The 20,982-nt window shown below is 40.7% G+C and overlaps 1 protein-coding gene across 2 annotated transcripts; it reads right to left on the reverse strand.

Moving 5' to 3' along the window:
• Positions 1–222: 222 nt before the first annotated feature.
• On the reverse strand, positions 223–19,636 carry LOC136763061 (treacle protein). 2 transcript variants are annotated; one of them, XM_066716780.1, is made up of 25 exons: positions 19,415–19,636; positions 18,985–19,040; positions 18,628–18,764; positions 18,408–18,499; positions 17,953–18,144; positions 17,668–17,844; positions 17,411–17,584; positions 16,851–17,066; positions 14,555–14,770; positions 12,641–12,871; positions 9,440–9,670; positions 7,632–7,862; positions 7,131–7,334; positions 6,103–6,273; positions 5,767–6,013; positions 5,542–5,669; positions 5,185–5,437; positions 3,610–3,707; positions 3,100–3,319; positions 2,697–2,794; positions 2,175–2,400; positions 1,332–1,889; positions 1,067–1,197; positions 913–954; positions 223–783 (listed from the first exon to the last, which is right to left on the reverse strand). In XM_066716780.1, the coding sequence occupies exons 1-24, from the start codon at positions 19,529–19,531 to the stop codon at positions 928–930; spliced, it is 4,431 nt and encodes a 1,476-aa protein (XP_066572877.1). In that variant the 5' UTR covers positions 19,532–19,636; the 3' UTR covers positions 223–783; positions 913–927. The 2 variants fall into 2 exon arrangements, with proteins under 2 accessions (XP_066572877.1, XP_066572878.1); XM_066716781.1 differs by lacking the exon at positions 7,131–7,334.
• Positions 19,637–20,982: the final 1,346 nt, after the last annotated feature.

The raw sequence follows: 20,982 nt of genomic DNA on the forward strand, positions 1-20,982 counted from the left end.
ACCAGGTGGTTCATACAATGATAACAGGGATAACACTGCGTTAAAATGTTAGATTCCCCAGCAAACGTCCGCTTCCCTTATGATCAATTAAGTACAATTAGTTACTTTTCTTCTGGGGGAACTAAAACAGGTTGATCTGTACGTTTGCTTGCTTCCTTCCACGTTTTATTGATGAAGCCTGGCGTCAATATCTGCCACATTATAGAAAACACGACAAACACATTTTGAATGTATTCAAAATATTTATTAAAATATATTTTTTTTCACGTGAAAAACAAGACAAATGATTCTCACAAGTTAAGTTGGAAAAAAAACAAGATTTGTGACAAAACGGGAGCCTCCTGATGCCATTCACTGTGAGTTCATGGTTTTATTCTAGTTTACAATTAGTTTGTTTTAACGAAGGGGAATCAATGAAACATGTAATTAATATTTTAACATTACTACCACATGTAAAAATCAGTTAGGCTCTACAAAAAACATTTTAACTCATCCAAATGAAAACGGTCCCAGTTAAAACAGATAGGATTTAACAATCCCCAATGTAAACAGTTTCAGATGAATTCTGCTAAACATTTACTAAATCTTCTACTGATGTTTTCCAAAAGACAATTAAAAAACAAAACAAACGGGCTTCCATACTGAAACCTTGAGGACAAAACATTGTCAATTATTGTTTTAAAAGGAAAATCCATTTCTTGACGATGGAGTGAAGATCAGCCACGGACAAGATTCTTCTGTCAAGCTAAAGTCTTCCTTCCGATGCATAGAAAATAAATCGCCCTGAGGAAAGACAAGAACACACACGAAAAGGTTAAAAACAATAATTTACTTCTGATTAAAAGTCTAATACATTCAGTCTCAGGGAGTAAAGCTTGTACGAGAATACCAGCATTCCTGTCACGCACTCACCTGGATATCACTTCATCATTTGCCCTTTGAAGACGTCCTCTTCTGAAAACAAACCAACAGATACAGAACTGTCAGGGGTTTGAAAGCTCAGTAAGCTTGTTTTTTAATTATCATTTTTAACGGAGGACGTCGGTTTGCAGACGGACAACTCTACCTTCCCGGCAGCAGCCTGAGCCAGAGCAGGGCTGGTCCCCAGAGAGGTGGGCATGTCGAAAGGCAATCCTTGAGACGGACGGAAAGGGGTCTTCTTGATCTTCTTCTTCTTGTCTTTCAATTTATGTTTATCTGCAACACAAACAGGAGGTTCCTGAATACTCTGAAAAGTTGCATCTAAAAAGAAACCAGACTTTAAAACGTCATGAACTGTAGTGTAGCATCGAGTAGCTGCGTCTTCACCAAACTGGAAACAAAGCACTTACTTTTGTCCGTTTTCTTCTTTACCAAACTTGGACCTGATATGGTGATGGTTGGGATCTCCTGCTTGCCATCCTCACTGGAGGTTTTGAGTTTTTTCCCCACTCTGGCCGTCTCCTTCTGGTCTTTCTTTCTCCTCTTCTTCTCGGTCACGTCTCCCACTGCCGTCTTCGTCTCTGCGCTGGGGGTTGCCTTCCCGTTCTTGCTCTTCTTCCCTTCCTCTTCAGAAGAAGCCTTCACAAAGGGCACCGAGGGAAGCGACCTCTTCCTCGCTGTGCCCTTCTGGGCGGAGGTGGCCTGTGCGTCCTCGGCCTCCCCCTCGGAGGAAGACGACGACAGCTTGTCCATGATTGACAGGAGCTCCTTGACTGTTAAGGCCGACCCGGTCTTTTTGGTCCTGCTGGCAGACGGCTTGGTGTTTTTTGTCGACGTCTTTCCATTCGAATTCACGGTCGACTTAGAAACCGCTTTTGATTTTTCCTTTTTGCTCGCCTTCTTGGCAGAAAGGGTTATGCCTGTGATGGCCGGCTCCGGGGTTGTTTCCAGTTCTGAAACATCATTAACTGTGAACGATAAACATTACAGTCACATTAGTTTCAGTTTTCCTTTTTTATTGTGCTTTACCAGATTAAGTTATCTTTCGGTTTTTAGGTTTAATAACAATATTGGCTTAATAAATACTACAAAATAAAACTACAATATGCAAAAACGTTCTTTATGCATTATAACTGATCTCTGTGGCAAGACTGCTCAGGTTTGCACATCCTTTATACTCATTTATCAAGTCTGTGAAGGTCCATTTTTATATATATGATTGTACTAGAGGCACATTTTGTTTCTCTCCTTACCGTAGAAAGAAGTTGCGTAGGCCCTCGCTAATCGTTTCCACTTTTCCACATCGATCTCAGAGTCCGAATCGCTCTTCTCTGGGCTCTCGGCAGGTTGTGGAGCACTTTTCTTTTTGCCCTTCGCAGGTGTTGCAGTTTTCTTCTGCTTTTCTTTAACTGGCATGCTTCTGGATTTTGGAGGTATGCTTTGCTGGGGCAACTGGGTCACACTCTTTCCTAAGAGAGACTTTATTCGAGGGTAAATTAAGAAAAAAAAACAAATTTCAATAGTGTGCATTTAAGAGCTTATAACAAAATGTAACAAAGTGCAAATGTACAGAAAACTACGCAACCCCTAGACTTATGGATTTGACTTTAGTTCAACGAGTGTCACCTGTGTTGCTTCAGTGTATGTACATTGGCTTTGAATTTATTCATCAGTCTACATCCTGAAAAGCCGAGAAACGTACAAGTCCACTGTAATCGACATATCGGCTGACTCTACCCCTCTAGGAACACCAGCAGATGATGTGGCGTCTCTACCTGTGAGATCTCATCTTCGCTGGAGTCCTCTGAACTGCTGCCCGATGCCAACCCCTGCCATTTCCCCTTGGGTGCAGGATGTGCGAGAGCTGGAGCAGCTGCGGGACAGACATACACTATGTGGTAAGGGCAGCTTATCAAGACATGTCGTCCATCTTGGATGCAACTCAGTGGTACTGAGACAACATCCTTTTGCAGAGAAAAGAAGAAAACTGAATATGTAAAAGTAAACTATAATTTTCAATTGTGACCTTTAAGACAAATTACATAAAGTGCTGAAGGAGTCACACATTAATTGTATTTGACCACATGCAGTCTAATTTGAAGCCCGTTCGTTCACTTTTGAAGACTCTGCAGTTGGATTTTATCCTGTTTATGCGAGCAGGAATACTCTTTACAGTACCTGTGGACTTTGTGTCTGACAGCGCCCCTCTTTCCAGATCCGTGCTGCTGCCGCTGTCACAATCCTTGCCCTTCGCTGGGGCTGCAGCCGGCTGTGTGGGAGTCTTGGCCTTTGCAGGAAGGAGTTTCTTTTTCTGCCCCCCCTTCAATGCAGACGGAGGTTTTGCTGGTGTGCTTTTCTGCAGACCTTTGGTGGCCTTGGCTGTTGGGGCTAGAAGTGACTAGAAGGTAAAGAAAGTTAGAGTTAGGGACCTTCTATAGATACAAACATTGAGTTTGTTTTTAAAATACAAAAGAAACATAAGCTACACATCTATATGTCCATGCGTAGATTAAAGAAAACAAGGTAAACAGTCCTACTAAGGACACAAGTAGATGCTGCTGAAATCTAACACCATTCTCCAAGAAGACTGTTAAATACATGATAAACGCACAACAGATAATGCCTTTGCAGTTGATCTGGAAATAGACTATAGAATGTAAATGTAGACAAAGAGATCGTATCGCTCACCTGAGAGACTTCGTGTTCATCTTCACTAGCACTGCTGTCCGTCTCTGAAGAGGCCTCTGGAGGGCCGGAAGACACAGCCAACTGCTTTGGAGTCGCCTCTGAAATGCAGAGCAGACGGTAAATATCCGCCACGACTGCAACCATTTGATATTACAAATTAGAACAAAATGAAAAGAGGAGAATATCTGGGTTTCCGCATGAACTTTCATTTGTACCAAACTCAGTAGGGTTTTCTACATACTGGGCACACATTATCCAATCTAAACTGCTTACCAAACTCATTTCCCTGCACTGAGTGTGCTCTGCTCTCATTTATAGAAGTACTTCACTATCCCCACGTAGGATTTCTCAGGGGGGCAAACCAATTTTGCCTTGTCCACGCTTTGTGTTAGAAAAGATTGTCTGTCACAAACTGAACACTGTAGCCTAACTGGAATTGCACGCAGCTTTTCCCGAGTCATACTCAGAACACCATTTTCAAAACACACTGCTATTTGGTCATCTTTATTTATTGTTTCTTTGCATTTGCTGGATACTAATGCAAAACATTGGTTGCAGTAAAGTCGTTTTCCACTAGCAATGCCAGACCTTGTTTGATTATTTATGACCAAATATGGAAGGGTATGATGTTTGAAAATACGCACGGAAAGTGCTCTTAATAAAAAACAGCTGATTATTTGAAAACCGAAGCCCCTGCAGCAATATTACTCCACAGTGATTTGGAAAGAGACTGCACATTACAAACAATACAAGCTTTCTACCTAAATCATAGTGAAAACCAAGAATGATTTTTCCTCTCCAGTTGTTGAAACAGCTGTTACAGTTGGAATAATTTTACATTTCTGGTTGCAATTTAAGAAATAAAAGAGGTCCCTTTTGTTGGTTTACGATTATGAGAAGTTTTATTGTCCCCGATTCTCCTGTTATAAATAACTGAGTCTGTAAAAAAGTATCCTCATGAAATGGCAAACATATGCAGAGAAAGTAATGGATTTAAGCTAGGTAGAAGCATGTCAGTTCAAAAAGGTAGTTTTTAATTTCCTGAAACCATACTCTATAGTTATTGTTTTCACAACCTAGCTAACATTTCTGAACATTTTGTGAATGACGGATCAAATAGCAAAAGGAGCTTAATGCCATAATCATATGAAATTGCTTTAAATCTTCAAAAAAGTTGGATGGAAGAAATTATGTCTGAGAAATCATACTTTTAGTACAGTTTCCCATTAATAAAAACACAATAAAAAGCAGACCCTGCTCTATGAACAAACCAACAGTCACTCTTATGCTAAAGTGTGATACATTAGCACTTTTGCATAAGCCTTTTTCATTTTTTGTTTTGTTTTCTAAAATTACTTTAAATTATACTTATAAGAATTCAGTTAAATCAATCATTAAAACTGTTCTGTGAATTACTATGAACAGGAATAACAGAATATAAGACAAAATCAAATGCTGTCGCAAATTATATTTTCAAATGTAATAATGCATCTGTTTCACTAACACCCATTTCTGGAAAAAACAAAACACTGGGACTTTATGAACTTGAAGCCTACAATGAAGTATGTGTATTACCGGATTTCTGTGGGGTCTTCAAAGCGTCTTTACTTTTGGAAGGGCCCTTGCTCTTACTTCCAGAGGGGCCTGGCTTCTTCCCAACGGCCGGCTCTGTGGCAGGCTTGGGCTGGGTTGCTGTGGCCGTCATGGTTGAAGCGGGAGTTGAAACCTTGCCTGGAGCCGCTTTCACTGCCGCTGATTTAGTGCTTTTGTTGGGCGCTTTCAAACTTGATTTGCGAGCAGCAGTAGATGCCTTCAGCTGTGGTGTTTGCTGTCATTTTATAAAATAGCACACTTCTTAGTAAACAAGACATTTAATGTAATCACCATTCAGGGCCATATATGGCTTGTTGCAATTTAGATTTACATATTTACCTTTAGAGTTTTCAGTGGCATCTCGTCCTCTCCTTCACTTGAATTGCTGTCCGTCTCCAAGGCTCCCGGTGCAGGCGTGGCGGCTGCAGGTTTCACAGTGGATGGTTTTGCTGGGGTACTCTTTACATCTGAAGGTGATTTGACAATAAAAACACTAGCTTATTTGGGAATAATACTAATTAGGTAAGAGTTATTCTCTTCTAAACAATCCAGATATATTTGTACCAGGCTTCTGTTGAGTTTTAGCAGCCAGTGATTCCCCCTCACTGTCTGATGAGGAGGCACTATCACTCTCCGAGATCTCGGCGGTCTTCTGTGCCACAGGGGCCTTGGCCTTGGCTTTGGCCTGGCTGGGACTGGGCAGGGTGGGTTTCACTGGGGCTGGAGTAGACACCTTTGCCAGTCCTGGCTTCACACCTGGTGTAACTGGTGTTGCTGACACAGGTTTAGCCTTTGACACTACTGATGATTTCTGCAAAAACATCCCAGTTCATAGGTCACACAATTGCAGAAAAAACAATGATAAAGAAATGACTGTGGGAAATGGGAGATTTAACTCACCTCTGCAGGCGTCTCGTCCGCACTCTCCGAGGAGTCGCTGTCACTCTCCGAGCTCTCGGCCTTCTCCGCCACAGGTGTGTCTTTGACCTGGCTAGGTCTCACTGGGGCAGGAGAGGACATCTCCGCTGAGCCAGTCTTCACATTAAGTGCTTTTCGAGGAAAAGCTGCTTTCTAAAAACGCATGAACAAAAACGAAGCAAAAAAGTGATTTACAGAAGAAAATACAATTTGAATACAAAGTGCATGATGGGAAAACAATTGTAATTAATCTGTAAACTAAAACTCTTTTTAGACAAAAGACAAAAGGCACAGTTCAACATGTAAGACCAAAACATACATTTAAATCCCTGCAAGCTTTGCAGATGAAGTTAAGGATATTATGTTCGAAAGAAGGAATGAGTGCATTTTGCTTATCATACGTTTTTGATTAGGTTCAAATGAAAATCTGGTGCATTAACAACAAAAACAAATCTAACAAATTGTTGATTTTGCCAAGATGTGCTAATCATTAGTTCTACTGGTCATATATTTTCAAAGCCCATGTCTAAAAGCCTGCTCCCTTGGAATGTTAAATCTCCGTTCTGGTATTGCATGTGAAGAGACGGATCTTTCCATTCAAAAACAGAAAAGTTAAATATTGTGCTGCCAAACACTATGGAAATGTATTTTTTTGTTCTTGTTCCTGCATCTTAGTTAAAGGAACTCATGGCAAATTAATTAAAGGATATTGGATACAGTGACCTGCATTTTCCCATTCCACTGACTGAAGTGTTTTAATGTAATGTAAGCACAGTGTCTGAAATGTTAGGCCTGCAGAAATTCAGAGTAATGGGGAGCATTCTGGAGACTTCATGGTAGATCTTCAGATAATCATTGAATGGTCTCTCCTCTCTCACATTGGGTATGTTCTATATATTACTTTATGCTTCTGCCAATATAAGCATCAATCATTCAGCCTGTGTAGTTAAATATTGATAAAGGCCATTGTTGGATGGGTAATGAAACCACAGGACATACTGGTCACCCACCTGTTGGGTAGGAGCCACCTCCTCCTCACTGTCTGAAGAGGACCCAGTCTCTGAGCTGTCTGTCTTGCTCACCACTGGGGTGGCTGTGACTTGGCTGTGTTTGGATGGGGCAGGAGCGGACACGGTCCCTGGGCCAGTCTTTATACTTGCTGACTTAAGTGGGGCTCCTGATACAGAGGTGGCCTTAGGGGTGCCAACATTTTTCTGTACCAGAAATCAAACTTTTAGTTAACAGGGCAGGTATATATATAAATTATTATTTTAAAGCTGGTATTGACGATAAATCACAAATCATGACACGCCCTCCTCACTGTGAGACGGTAACTGTTTACTGAGTCAATCATATCCCATTGTAAGCAAAATGTCAACCACAAACTAACTCGACCAGGTTATATTTTCTCACTGGCACCCTTGAGACCATTAAACCATTGCTGTCACACTGCCAAGTTAACGAGTCGCAAATGTGAGTGTTTTTGTTGCAGTTTAGACCCTGTAACTAACCTGTGCAGGAGCTTCTTCCTCACTCTCTGAGGAGGAGTCAGTGTCGCTCTCCGAGCTCTCAGCCATCTTCTGCACCACAGGGGTCTTGGCCGTGGCTTTGGCCTGGCTGGGAGTGGCCTGGCTGGGCTTCACTGGGGCTGGAGTGGACACCTTCCCCTGGCCAGTCTTCACACTGATGGATTTAGCTGGGGTTGCTGCCACAGAGTTCGTCTTTCCAGGTCCAACTGCTTTCTGCACACGACAAGATCACAGATCACAGCTTACAGATGACCAGACTGAAACGTACAGATAAATGGGACTTGGATAACTGGTGACACACTCCAAGATGTTAGCTCAGGCTTCTAGACTGACTTCATCCATTTGTGCCACTGGGGCTTCTAACATCTTCAGTTGGTGGCACCAGCACAGGATTTGGTCACCAATTAGTCGCCACTGCGTGATAACAAACTGAACCGGCTGTGTCCCATTATGTACCTGCAGTCCATACAGAACCAGGATAATGACTAGCCCTGTTTTATACATTGATTTGGATAGACTGTTAAAATAAAGTGCAAAATGTATTTATTGCAGATTTCAAAGTATCAGTCTGGCATGTGTTGTTATTTAAATGTTATAAAGTTGTGGACTTAAAATTCCAATTTTAAAAGGGTAATTTTAAATATGCTTTAGATTCAAATAAAAAAAATGTAAAGAACGATGTGTAAATGACTCGGTTGCAATGTTTTTTTTCTATGTTTGTTTGTTTTAAGTGTTACCAAAATGTGATTTCAGTTATGTCATGAGTGGAGGTTCCGTGCCAAAAACACCAACATATTGACTTGGTCCGGCTTTAACGATGATCGCATCGGAGTTGCAATGTTTCGGTATTCGATCTAAAAACAATTCTTAAATGGTAGCCTAATATCTGATCACATGATCAAAGTGTTGGAGCCCCCCAAAAAATCCTGTCTAATCATAACAATACTAAAACAAAACAAGAATTGCCTACAATGATAAAAATAAGATGGATATATTAGAAAAAAAATGCCCAAATGTACTTTCCTGTTTAATAGGTTATGAGGAGTCACACTTCAAATGACACTAGTCTCACAGCACTTGCTCATGGAACAGCCGTAATTAAACATCTCAGTTTATTTGACAGAAAATGTTTTACCTATATAAAAGTTTTACATATTTCTCAATATGTTAAATAATAACAAGTAGCCCCACATAGTTTTTTAACTGTCTGCAACTCAATGTTTTAGAAAATGGCAAAATAATATAGTCTCATAAATTCTCCCATGATTTTTAGGAGAAGAAAAATGCATGTTAACTGCAGCTACACCAGTGTCTTCAGAGGTATGTTCAAAAACCATTGTTATGGAAATATGTTGATGCTACAGCTGTGAACAACCTGACCGACACAGAGTCCAATGTCTCACACCAGTTTCTATCGCGGCTGCAGGTTATTAAGCACAGCTTTATATCTTTCTCTCTGTCTGTCTGTCTGTCACTCTCATATATATATATATATATATATATATATATATTTATTTATTTGTATTTATTTATTTATTTTAAAGCCAGTATTGATGATAAATCACAAATCATGACACACCCTAATCACTGTGAGGCGGTAACCGTTTACCAGCCCAGACATAGTCATCATATCCCATCATAAGCAAATTGTCAACCACAAACTAACTCGACCAGCTACATGTTCTCACTTGCACCATTGTGACCAATAAATAATTGCAGTCACACTGCCAACCATGTGAAAGGGTCGCAAATGGGAGTGTTTTTGTCGCAGTTTAGACCCTGTAACTAACCTGTGCAGGAGCTTCTTCCTCACTCTCTGAGGAGGAGTCAGTGTCGCTCTCCGAGCTCTCAGCCGTCTTCTGCACCACAGGGGTCTTGGCCGTGGCTTTGGCCTGGCTGGGAGTGGCCTGGCTGGGCTTCACTGGGGCTGGAGTGGACACCTTCCCCTGGCCAGTCTTCACATTGATGGATTTAGCTGGGGTTGCTGCCACAGAGTTCGTCTTTCCAGGTCCAACTGCTTTCTGCACACGACAAGATCACAGATCACAGCTTACAGATGACCAGACTGAAACGTACAGATAAATGGGACTTGGATAACTGGTGACACACTCCAAGATGTTAGCTCAGGCTTCTAGACTGACTTCGTCCACTAGTGCCACTGGGGCTTCTAACATCTTCAGTTGGTGGCATCAGCAAAGGATTTGGTCACCATTTTGTCGCCACTGCGTGATAACGAACTGAACCGGCTGTGTCACATTATGTACCTGCAGTCCATACAGAACCAGGATAATGACTAGCCCTGTTTTATACATTGATTTGGATAGATATGCTGAGACTTAAAATAAAGTGCAAAATGTATTAATTGCAGATTTCAAAGTGTCAGTTTGGCATGTGTAGCTTTCTGAGATGGGCTGATGACATTGATGGTCTCAATGGAAATAGTTTTTTAAATGTTATAAAGTTGCCGACTTAAACTCTGGACTTTAAAAGGGGCATTTGATATACATTTAGGTTCATAAATATTTGGACAGTGACACAATTGTCATTATTTTGGCTCTGTACGCCACCACAATGGATTTGAAAGGAAACAATGATTACTTTTGAGTAATCAAAAGTAATCCTAACAATTACTTTTGAGCACCTAAAATCAGGGGGAACACATTTAAAAATTGGTGTAATTCCTACACCGTTCACCCAATTTGGATGTAATTACCCTCAAATTAAAAATGAAAGTCTACACTTAAAGCACATCTTGATCGTTTCTTTTTAAATCCAATATGGTGGCGTACAGAGCCAAAATTATGACAATTGTGTCACTGTCCAAATATTTATGAACCTAACTATATGCTTTTGATTCAATTAAAAGACATGAAACCGATGTGTAAATGACTCCGTTGCAATGTTGTTTCTTGTTTGTTCTTTTAAGTGTTACCAACGTGTAATTTCAGTTTTGTTGTGTGTGGAGGTTCCGTAATAAAAAATACCAACATATTGATTTTGACACGGAGACCAAAAAAGCATCCCATCTTATCATAACAATACTAAAACATAACAAAAATAACCTACAAGGATAAAAATAATATGGATAAAATAAAATAAATCCTAAGTGTACCATAAAACTTCAATTAAACGCCCCCAGCATTTATTCCAAATAACTACAAGAAGCCCCGGCATCAATTGGAGACGGTGATTGTAGGAGACTGGCGTTTGTAGTAAACATTCATAAATAAAAAGACATTGCGGACTCATGCAGGGTAAGAAGAGCCTGGAAACACTGCTTCATTGCAGAAGTAACCTAATAGGCCAGGCTTTTATTTCTTTATTTTTGTCATTATTATTATTTTTTAAATATTTGCTTTCCAAAGATTCAAACAAATCACATTCAATGTATGGTGACCTATACACAGGATTGAAAACAAGATACAGCTCATTCTGTTAGCAGTCTAAGAGTTGATATACTGTGAACTCTCACTAAATAAACAAAAAGCACTTCAACAAAACTATGGAAATACGCTTTAAACCAAACCATCAACATTATACTTCATTAATGCTTTGTTTATGTCGCAATTGACAGTTAGTTCAATCACTGCAATTAACAGCAATACAAATATACAGCTATATGAGTGTGTGTATATACATATATAGTTAAAGTGAGAAATAAATTAATACAAACACAAATTATGGTGTTTTTTTAAATTATTATACGGTATACATATTTACTAAAAACAAGAAAGACACCTAACCCGGCATTTATTAGAGACCAGCTTTTTGTTTACATGATTATGCAGATCAACCCGCCGACTATTGGAGACTGGCTGCTATTTGAGGCCTGGCGAATATTGGAAGTTTTACGGTATGTTCCTATTTAATGGGCTATGAGGAGCCAGAATGAATGACAATATTAGCATAGCACTTGCTCAAGAAACGGCCATAATTACACATCTCAATAAGTTTATTAAAAAAAATAAAAAAAGTTGTATCCATATACTATTTTTCTTTATGTTGAATAATAATAACAAGTAGCCCCACATAGATTTAACTGTACACAACATTTTAGTACGTGAGAATCATGTGAGAATTTATTAGAATGTTACAAAAAGAAGAATGCGAGTTGACTGCAACTCCACCAGTGCCTTCAGAGGTTCATTCAAAAACTTATGGAAATATGTTGATGCTACAGCTGTGAACAACCTGACTGACACCTAGTCCAATGTCTCACACCAGTTTCTATCGCGGCTGCAGGTAATCAAGTACAACTTATATATGAATTGTAGGATAAACTAGAGTGGACCAGAATATATATTATAGTTTATCCGAGACTCGTTAATCTGCCAAATTCACAATTCCGCCAAAAATCGCCAATAAGTAATTCATTTCCATTACAAAACAAACTGTAAATCCACCAATTTTCAAACAGCCATCTGCCAAACAGGATTGAATCTCAGTATCTGTATTCAGTTCTCGTTAGTCTGCCAAACGGGAAGTCATCCAACGTTAATAAAAAACGTTGACTCTTGGATACGATAAAATAACTCCAAACTAAAGTGTTTACTATAAACCAAACTGGAGCACAGAATCAAAATTACACACTCAAAACCCATAGGAATCAAGGTGAAAAAAACACTCAACAAGTAAAATGATCTTTTCAATCGAAAAGATAAACTCACACAAACTTGTAAACCCCCATAGGCAGTGCCAACAACCGAATCGGAAAATGTCACACCTCTTCTAGGTTCTGATAATATGCTGTACACAAACAGTAATATTAGTCCACTGGATTAAAATAACCCCTTATTTCCCCACCCCATTAAGATAAGGTAGACGGAATTAAACATAACATGTTGTTTCCATGCAGTGTTATGCGAGGGGGAAATGACACAACCATTTCTCACTGCCACCCTTGTGACCAATACAAAATGTTAGGTCGCACTGTCAAGTGAAATGGCCGCAAATGCAAGTGTTTTTGTCGCAGTTTAGACCCTGTAACTAACCTGTGCAGGAGCTTCTTCCTCACTCTCTGAGGAGGAGTCAGTGTCGCACTCCGAGCTCTCAGCCGTCTTCTGCACCACAGGGGTCATGGCAATGGCTTTGGCCTGGCTGGGAGTGGCCTGGCTGGGCTTCACTGGGGCTGGAGTGGACACCTTCCCCTGGCCAGTCTTCACACTGATGGATTTAGCTGGGGTTGCTGCCACAGAGTTCGTCTTTCCAGGTCCAACTGCTTTCTGCACACGACAAGATCACAGATCACAGCTTACAGATGACCAGACTGAAACGTACAGATAAATGGGACTTGGATAACTGGTGACACACTCCAAGATGTTAGCTCAGGCTTCTAGACTGACTTCGTCCACTAGTGCCACTGGGGCTTCTAACATCTTCAGTTGGTGGCATCAGCAAAGGATTTGGTCACCAATTAGTCGCCACTGCGTGATAACGAACTGAACCGGCTGTGTCCCATTATGTACCTGCAGTCCATACAGAACCAGGATAATGACTAGCCCTGTTTTATACATTGATTTGGATAGACTGTTAAAATAAAGTGCAAAATGTATTTATTGCAGATTTCAAAGTATCAGTCTGGCATGTGTTGCGTTCTGAGATGGGCAGTTCTCCTGAATTCTAACTAGTAAAATAAAATAAATATTAAAAATAATATTAAACAAACAATAGATTGTCAGCAGAGGTAGATTGTACATTGGTTATTTAAATGTTATAAAGTTGTGGACTTAAAATTCCAATTTTAAAAGGGTAATTTTAAATATGCTTTAGATTCAAATAAAAAAAATGTAAAGAACGATGTGTAAATGACTCGGTTGCAATGTTTTTTTTCTATGTTTGTTTGTTTTAAGTGTTACCAAAATGTGATTTCAGTTATGTCATGAGTGGAGGTTCCGTGCCAAAAACACCAACATATTGACTTGGTCCGGCTTTAACGATGATCGCATCGGAGTTGCAATGTTTCGGTATTCGATCTAAAAACAATTCTTAAATGGTAGCCTAATATCTGATCACATGATCAAAGTGTTGGAGCCCCCCAAAAAATCCTGTCTAATCATAACAATACTAAAACAAAACAAGAATTGCCTACAATGATAAAAATAAGATGGATATATTAGGAAAAAAAATGCCCAAATGTACTTTCCTGTTTAATAGGTTATGAGGAGTCACACTTCAAATGACACTAGTCTCACAGCACTTGCTCATGGAACAGCCGTAATTAAACATCTCAGTTTATTTGACAGAAAATGTTTTACCTATATAAAAGTTTTACATATTTCTCAATATGTTAAATAATAACAAGTAGCCCCACATAGTTTTTTAACTGTCTGCAACTCAATGTTTTAGAAAATGGCAAAATAATATAGTCTCATAAATTCTCCCATGATTTTTAGGAGAAGGAAAATGCATGTTAACTGCAGCTACACCAGTGTCTTCAGAGGTTTGTTCAAAAACCATTGTTATGGAAATATGTTGATGCTACAGCTGTGAACAACCTGACCGACACAGAGTCCAATGTCTCACACCAGTTTCTATCGCGGCTGCAGGTTATTAAGCACAGCTTTATATCTTTCTCTCTGTCTGTCTGTCTGTCACTCTCATATATATATATATATATATATATATATATATTTATTTGTATTTATTTATTTATTTTAAAGCCAGTATTGATGATAAATCACAAATCATGACACACCCTCATCACTGTGAGGCGGTAACCGTTTACCAGCCCAGACATAGTCATCATATACCATCATAAGCAAATTGTCAACCACAAACTAACTCGACCAGCTACATGTTCTCACTTGCACCATTGTGACCAATAAATAATTGCAGTCACACTGCCAACCATGTGAAAGGGTCGCAAATGGGAGTGTTTTTGTCGCAGTTTAGACCCTGTAACTAACCTGTGCAGGAGCTTCTTCCTCACTCTCTGAAGAGGAGTCACTGTCGCTCTCCGAGCTCTCAGCCGTCTTCTGCACCACAGGGGTCATGGCAATGGCTTTGGCCTGGCTGGGCTTCACTGGGGCTGGAGTGGACACCTTCCCCTGGCCAGTCTTCACACTGATGGATTTAGCTGGGGTTGCTGCCACAGAGTTCGTCTTTCCAGGTCCAACTGCTTTCTGCACACGACAAGATCACAGATCACAGCTTACAGATGACCAGACTGAAACGTACTGATAAATGGGACTTGGATAACTGGTGACACACTCCAAGATGTTAGCTCAGGCTTCTAGACTGACTTCGTCCACTAGTGCCACTGGGGCTTCTAACATCTTCAGTTGGTGGCACAAGCACAGGATTTGGTCACCAATTAGTCGCCACTGCGTGATAACGAACTGAACCGGCTGTGTCCCATTATGTACCTGCAGTCCATACAGAACCAGGATAATGACTAGCCCTGTTTTATACATTGATTTGGATAGATATGCTGAGACTTAAAATAAAGTGCAAAATGTATTCATTGCAGATTTCAAAGTGTCAGTCTAGCATGTGTAGCTTTCTGAGATGGGCTGATGACATTGATGGTCTCAATGGAAATAGTTTTTTAAATGTTATAAAGTTGCCGACTTAAAATCTGGAATTTAAAAGGGGCATTTGAAATACACTTTAGATTCAAATAAACATTTATGTTAGAAGAAGGAAAATGCAAGTTGACTACAGTGACACCAGCATCTTCAAAGAGGTACGTTCAAAAACAGTTATGGAAATGTATTGATGCAACAGCTGTGAACAACCTGACCGACACCGAGTCCAATTTCTCACACCAGTTTCTATCGCAGCTGCAGGTAATTAAGCACAGCTTTATATACGGATGGGTGACAAATTAAAGGAAAAACATGAATAAGTGAGTGGAGGAACATAACGAATGCAGATGCCTCCAAACAGGTATGATACAAATAAGCAATTAACATACAATCATGCTCTGTGGCATGTATAAAAATGCTGAGCAGGCCCAGTTGACCTCGATTTTGTAACAAGATGGCAAGAGGAAAGGATGTAAGTGACGTTGAGAGAGGGGTCATTACTGGGGCACCATAGTTACTGGTCTACAGAGATGTGGAAAAAAGTGATATGGTCAGATGAGTCATCCTTCACCAAAGTCTCGACAAGGGGGCGAGTGCATGTGTGGGACACCAAGAGATCGGTACAGGCCTGACTGCATGACCCCTACAGTGAGGGGGTCCGGAGGCTCTGTTATGCTGTGGGGGGTGTTTTCCTGGCATGTTTTGGGTCCACTTGTCCCCTTAGAGGGAAAGGTCACTGCAAATCATTACACAGTTATTCTGAGTGATCACCTTTATCCTGTGGTGACACATTTCTATCCTGATGGGAGTGGGCTCTTCCAGGATGACAATGTCCCATCCACAGGGCACGAGAGCTCACTGAATGGTCTGATGAGTATGAAAATGATGTGAATCATATGTTCTGGCCTTCACAGTCACCAGATCTCAACCCAATTGAACACCTATGGGAGATTCTGGACTGAGTGTTAGCGCTCTCCACCACCATCATCAAAACCCCAAATGAGGGAATATCTTTTGGAAGAATGGTGTCCATCCCTCCAGTAGAGTCCAGAGACTCATAGAATCTGTACCAAGAGCACTGAAGCTGTTCTGGGGCTTGTGGTGCCCAACACCTCACTGAGACACTTTATGTTGTTTTTTCCTTTAATTTGTCACCAGTCTGTATATTTGTCCACTCTAATTTATCCGCAACTCATCAATCTGCCAAATTCGCAATTCCACCAAAAATCGCCAATAAGTAATTCACTCCAATTACAAAACAACCCGTAAATCCACCAATTTGCAAACCGCTATCTGCCAAACAGGATTGAATCTTAGTACTTATATTCAGATCTCATTAGTCTGCCAAATGGGAAGTCATCCAACATTAATTAAAAATGTTCACTCTTGGATACGATAAAATAACTCCAAACTAAAGTGCTTACTTTAGCTGCTGTACACAAACATTAATATTTGCCCACTGGATTAAAATAACCCCTTATTTCCCCACCCCATTAAGATAAGGTAGACAGAATTAAACATAACATGTTGTTTCCATGCAGTGTTATGCGAGGGGGAAATGACAACCATTTCTCACTGCCACCCTTGTGACCAATACAAAATGTTAGGTCGCACTGTCAAGTGAAATGGCCGCAAATGCAAGTGTTTTTGTCGCAGTATAGACCCTGTAACTAACCTGTGCAGGAGCTTCTTCCTCACTCTCTGAGGAGGAGTCACTGTCGCTCTCCGAGCTCTCAGCCGTCTTCTGCACCACAGGGGTCATGGCAATGGCTTTGGCCTGGCTGGGCTTCACTGGGGCTGGAGTGGACACCTTCCCCTGGCCAGTCTTCACACTGATGGATTTAGCTGGGGTTGCTGCCACAGAGTTCGTCTTTCCAGGTCCAACTGCTTTCTGCACACGACAAGATCACAGATCACAGCTTACAGATGACCAGACTGAAACGTACAGATAAATGGGACTTGGATAACTGGTGACACACTCCAAGATGTTAGCTCAGGCTTCTAGACTGACTTCGTCCAGTAGTGCCACTGGGGCTTCTAACATCTTCAGTTGGTGGCACCAGCACAGGATTTGGTCACCAATTTGTCGCCATTGCGTGATGATAATGAACTGAACCGGCTGTGTATATTTTCTCACTGGCACCCTTGTGACCAATAAAAAACTGCTGTCACACTGCAAAGTTAACGAGTCGCAAATGTGAGTGTTTTTGTCGCAGTTTAGACCCTGTAACTAACCAGTGCAGGAGCTTCTTCCTCACTCTCTGAGGAGGAGTCAGTGTCGCTCTCCGAGCTCTCAGCCGTCTTCTGCACCACAGGGGTCTTGGCCGTGGCTTTGGCTTGGCTGGGAGTGGCCTGGCTGGGCTTCACTGGGGCTGGTGTGGACACTTTACAAGGAGTAACACCTATTTTCTAAACACAAAAAAAACACAATCAGTCCGAAATAAAAAAAATACAAAAAGATCTGAAAAATACAATGTATTCTTCACACTAACTTGTGCAGGAGCCTCATCCTTGCTTTCTGAAGAGTCACTATCACTGTCCGAGCTCTCGGCCTCTGCCACAGGGGCATCTTTAGCCTGGCTGGCCTTCACTGGTGCTGGAGCGGACGCCTTGCCAGGGCCAGCCTGCCCACTGGCTGATTTAGCTGGAGTTGCGGGCACAGCTGCTTTCTGAATACAACAAGAACAAGCACAGGCAATACATTACAACAAAAAAAAAACATTTTTAAGAAACTAGGGCTTGGAAAACTGGCTGTAGATTCCAAGATGTTGACGAACCTGTGCAGGAGCTTCATTCTCACTCCCCGAAGAAGAGTCGCTGTCTCTCGCGGGGCTCTCAGCAGTCATCTGCAACACTGGCGCAGCCCGGGCTGGACTGGCAGTCTGCTTGCTTGGTCTCCCTGGGGCCGGAGAGGATACTTTTCGGAGGGCATTTTTTTGTTGGTTTACCACTGGAGTTCCGACAGCCTTCTACAACATATACACACACACACACACACACAAAACTAGATATACTTTACAAAAAAGGGGTAAACTATCTTTAATTTACACAATTAAGGTCGCAGGCCCAGTCTTCACAAATCACATGTTTCTCATCACAGATGTACCATTCTTAGCTAAGCAACTGAAAAAGGTGTGCTTTTTCCAACACAGATGTCTCAAATCTCCATAAAGCTGCCTCGGCACAGCTGCTGGCTTTGTTTTGTATAACTTTTAATATAAAAGCACAAGACCTGGGGGAGTTTCTGCGGTTCCTCCTCCAAGTCGGATTCCTCGCTGGACGACTCCTCACTGCTGCAGATATACGAGGCTGGAGGCACAGGAGCTTAAAAACCAAACAGACAAACTACGGTTTTCAAAAGTTCATCTGTGAGATTTTAAATAAAAAAACGTCTGCAGTCAGAAACCAGTTAAACTAGAGTAGCTTTACAGAAATAACAGAAGCGCGTGTACCTGGCGCGGGTGCCTTCTCAGTGTCGTCCTCCTCCGAACTCTCAGTGCTGCTCACAGGATCAGACAGGCGAGACTTCTTCGTTGCAGAGTCGTCCCCATCCGTCTGTGACTTTCTTTTCTTGGTATTCTCAGGAGCTCTGAAATGTGTGTGTGTGTTTAACTAAATATGACAGTAAAGGCAGAGATCAAAGCCATGGTAGCACTGGACTTCCCACTGGTTAAATAGATGTAAGGTGGAAGAGCAGAGTAGTATTTAGAAACTGAGGAAAATGTTAAACTGAACTGTTAAAAAAAAGAAAATGAAAAAAAGAAACAAAAGTGACCTGTAACTGTTACATTGTATTTCATGTTACTCACTTAGTCCAGCTTGTGTAGATGTCTTGTAACGAAGCTGTCAGTGCTGGGATACCTTTCTGTATATATAAAAAGTGAAACAATACAAAGTATTCAAATGGACAGTTTTTAGGCGCTGTGCATGCAATTGGTTACTTTTTCCCCCAACAGAGGCAAACCGTTATTAATACCCATCGCATGCATTCGTTTATTGATGAAAGAGTATTTTACCACCTGCCCAACATGAACTTTCTCAATTATTTCGAGAACACACATCTTAAAGAGAAAAAGCATGCATCATATTAAAATCAGTTATTTATATCAAATTAGTTTGGGTGGTTCTTATTTTAAAATACTGTAGCTATCAGATTCATTTGAGTTAACTGATTCAGACTGTGCATCTGTACAACGCATAAGAAATTAAACATGCCATGCAATGGACCTTAGACAGTACCTGTGCAACATGCTTTTTGACCTCCTTGGCAGCTTTTTGGTATCCGTTCTCGCTTAGATGCTTATAAATCAAATGTAACAATTCATTTTTTAACGCGTCGCCGTCTTTCGAAGACATCCTGTGTGTCAAAAATCACCCCGAAATGCAACAAATGTAAATACAACTGAATTAAACATACACCGTGCTTTCTCCTAGAGCCTCCATGCAGTCACCTTTCACCTTTGACTGCCAAAGTATTTTCTCTATGTTCCGCCTCTTCATCGATATGCATTCTGGGAAGCGTAGTTCAGAAGCGCACTTAACTATGGCTTGTATAAGCAGCACGCACAAATGACATGCATAGGAAAACACGCAGGGTTGTGTGATTTTTTATTGAGATATACTGAAAATCTAGTAGATATAGTGTCTACTGATTGTAAATGCTATTGAGAAAGGAGACAGCACTGCGCAAAAAGGCATAGGGGGCGGGGGGGGGGGGGTACACATCTAGAAGATCTTGGCCACATGCTTAGCAAGGCTAAGATGTCGTTATCTCGTCCTTTCATGTTATTATGGGTATGTTTCTTATTTTACTATTATTTAAACCTGACACACAATGTTCCTTGTAGTGTAGATCGGATTGAAAGGTGTTCAAGAGTCCCCTGGACACATATAGATGTGCTCACAAGGTGGCACAGATTAGCTACTGTTTTATATTCCCACATACATTTTTGGCGGAGCAAATTAGATGAGTATCTTTCATGCATCATCATCATCATCATCACTACAGTACATGTCTGATACAATCTGAAGGGGGAAAAGGACTGGTGGATGTGTTGCTGCAGAACAGCAGGTGGTATTGTTCCCCCTAGTTTTCACTACTATCCTGCTACCTTTCCGTATAACCCTTGTGATATTTTATTACATAACTGCCGCTGTCAGTGCTGTTCTGATTATTCTGCTCCATAAATCTTACAAAATATACTGACTTTACTACTTTTCTCTCGCAATACACTTTAATGACTGTATACTGCATTACTCACTCAGACACATATGTAAAGTGTAACGAGACAGTAAAGTAGTAGTATACTTATATTTCACTTAACTACTTGTGAAACTCCTTAACATACATTCAAAAGAAAAGGGTTTTAATGGTGTTACTCAGAAAACACACTCAATTGACAAGACGGCATTTCTACCACAGGAGCAAAAGTTACATGTGTTGCAGCTTTTAGAATCTGATGGACGGATTTCTCAAAATGAAAATGGCACAATTCCCCAAAGGAAAAAATGATTTGTTTGTTTTAGACAACCACTAATTACACTTTTGATGTAAGGTTTATAGTTATCCCAAATTGTTCTGTTTTTAAAAATGTATTAATTCTTTAGGCGCTTATTCCAACTGACACTCACTAAAAATTTGTTTCCAGTATGAGATGGAAATCCATATAGTCATGCTCTGGTAGCATTTGTGCAAAAAGCTGATGGGCTGTCACTGGCTAATAATTGAAATGTCTGAGCAAACAGGGATAATGTAACTGCATGCTGGTGGGCCTGTTGTTTGCAGAGCACTCACATCTTAGAGGACT

The sequence above is a fragment of the Amia ocellicauda genome, chromosome 11, assembly GCF_036373705.1.
Source record: "Amia ocellicauda isolate fAmiCal2 chromosome 11, fAmiCal2.hap1, whole genome shotgun sequence".
Taxonomy (NCBI): Eukaryota; Metazoa; Chordata; class Actinopteri; order Amiiformes; family Amiidae; genus Amia; species Amia ocellicauda.

Bases quoted from the DNA above. Each gene is read 5' to 3' on its own strand.
- LOC136763061 (XM_066716780.1), bottom strand. From the start codon at position 19,531: ATGTCTTCGAAAGACGGCGACGCGTTAAAAAATGAATTGTTACATTTG. The intron at 2,795-3,099 runs GTACTGTAAAGA...TCTGTCCCGCAG, and splicing joins GTCAGACACAAAGTCCACAG to CTGCTCCAGCTCTCGCACAT. The intron at 1,890-2,174 runs GTAAGGAGAGAA...TATCGTTCACAG, and splicing joins CTACGCAACTTCTTTCTACG to TTAATGATGTTTCAGAACTG.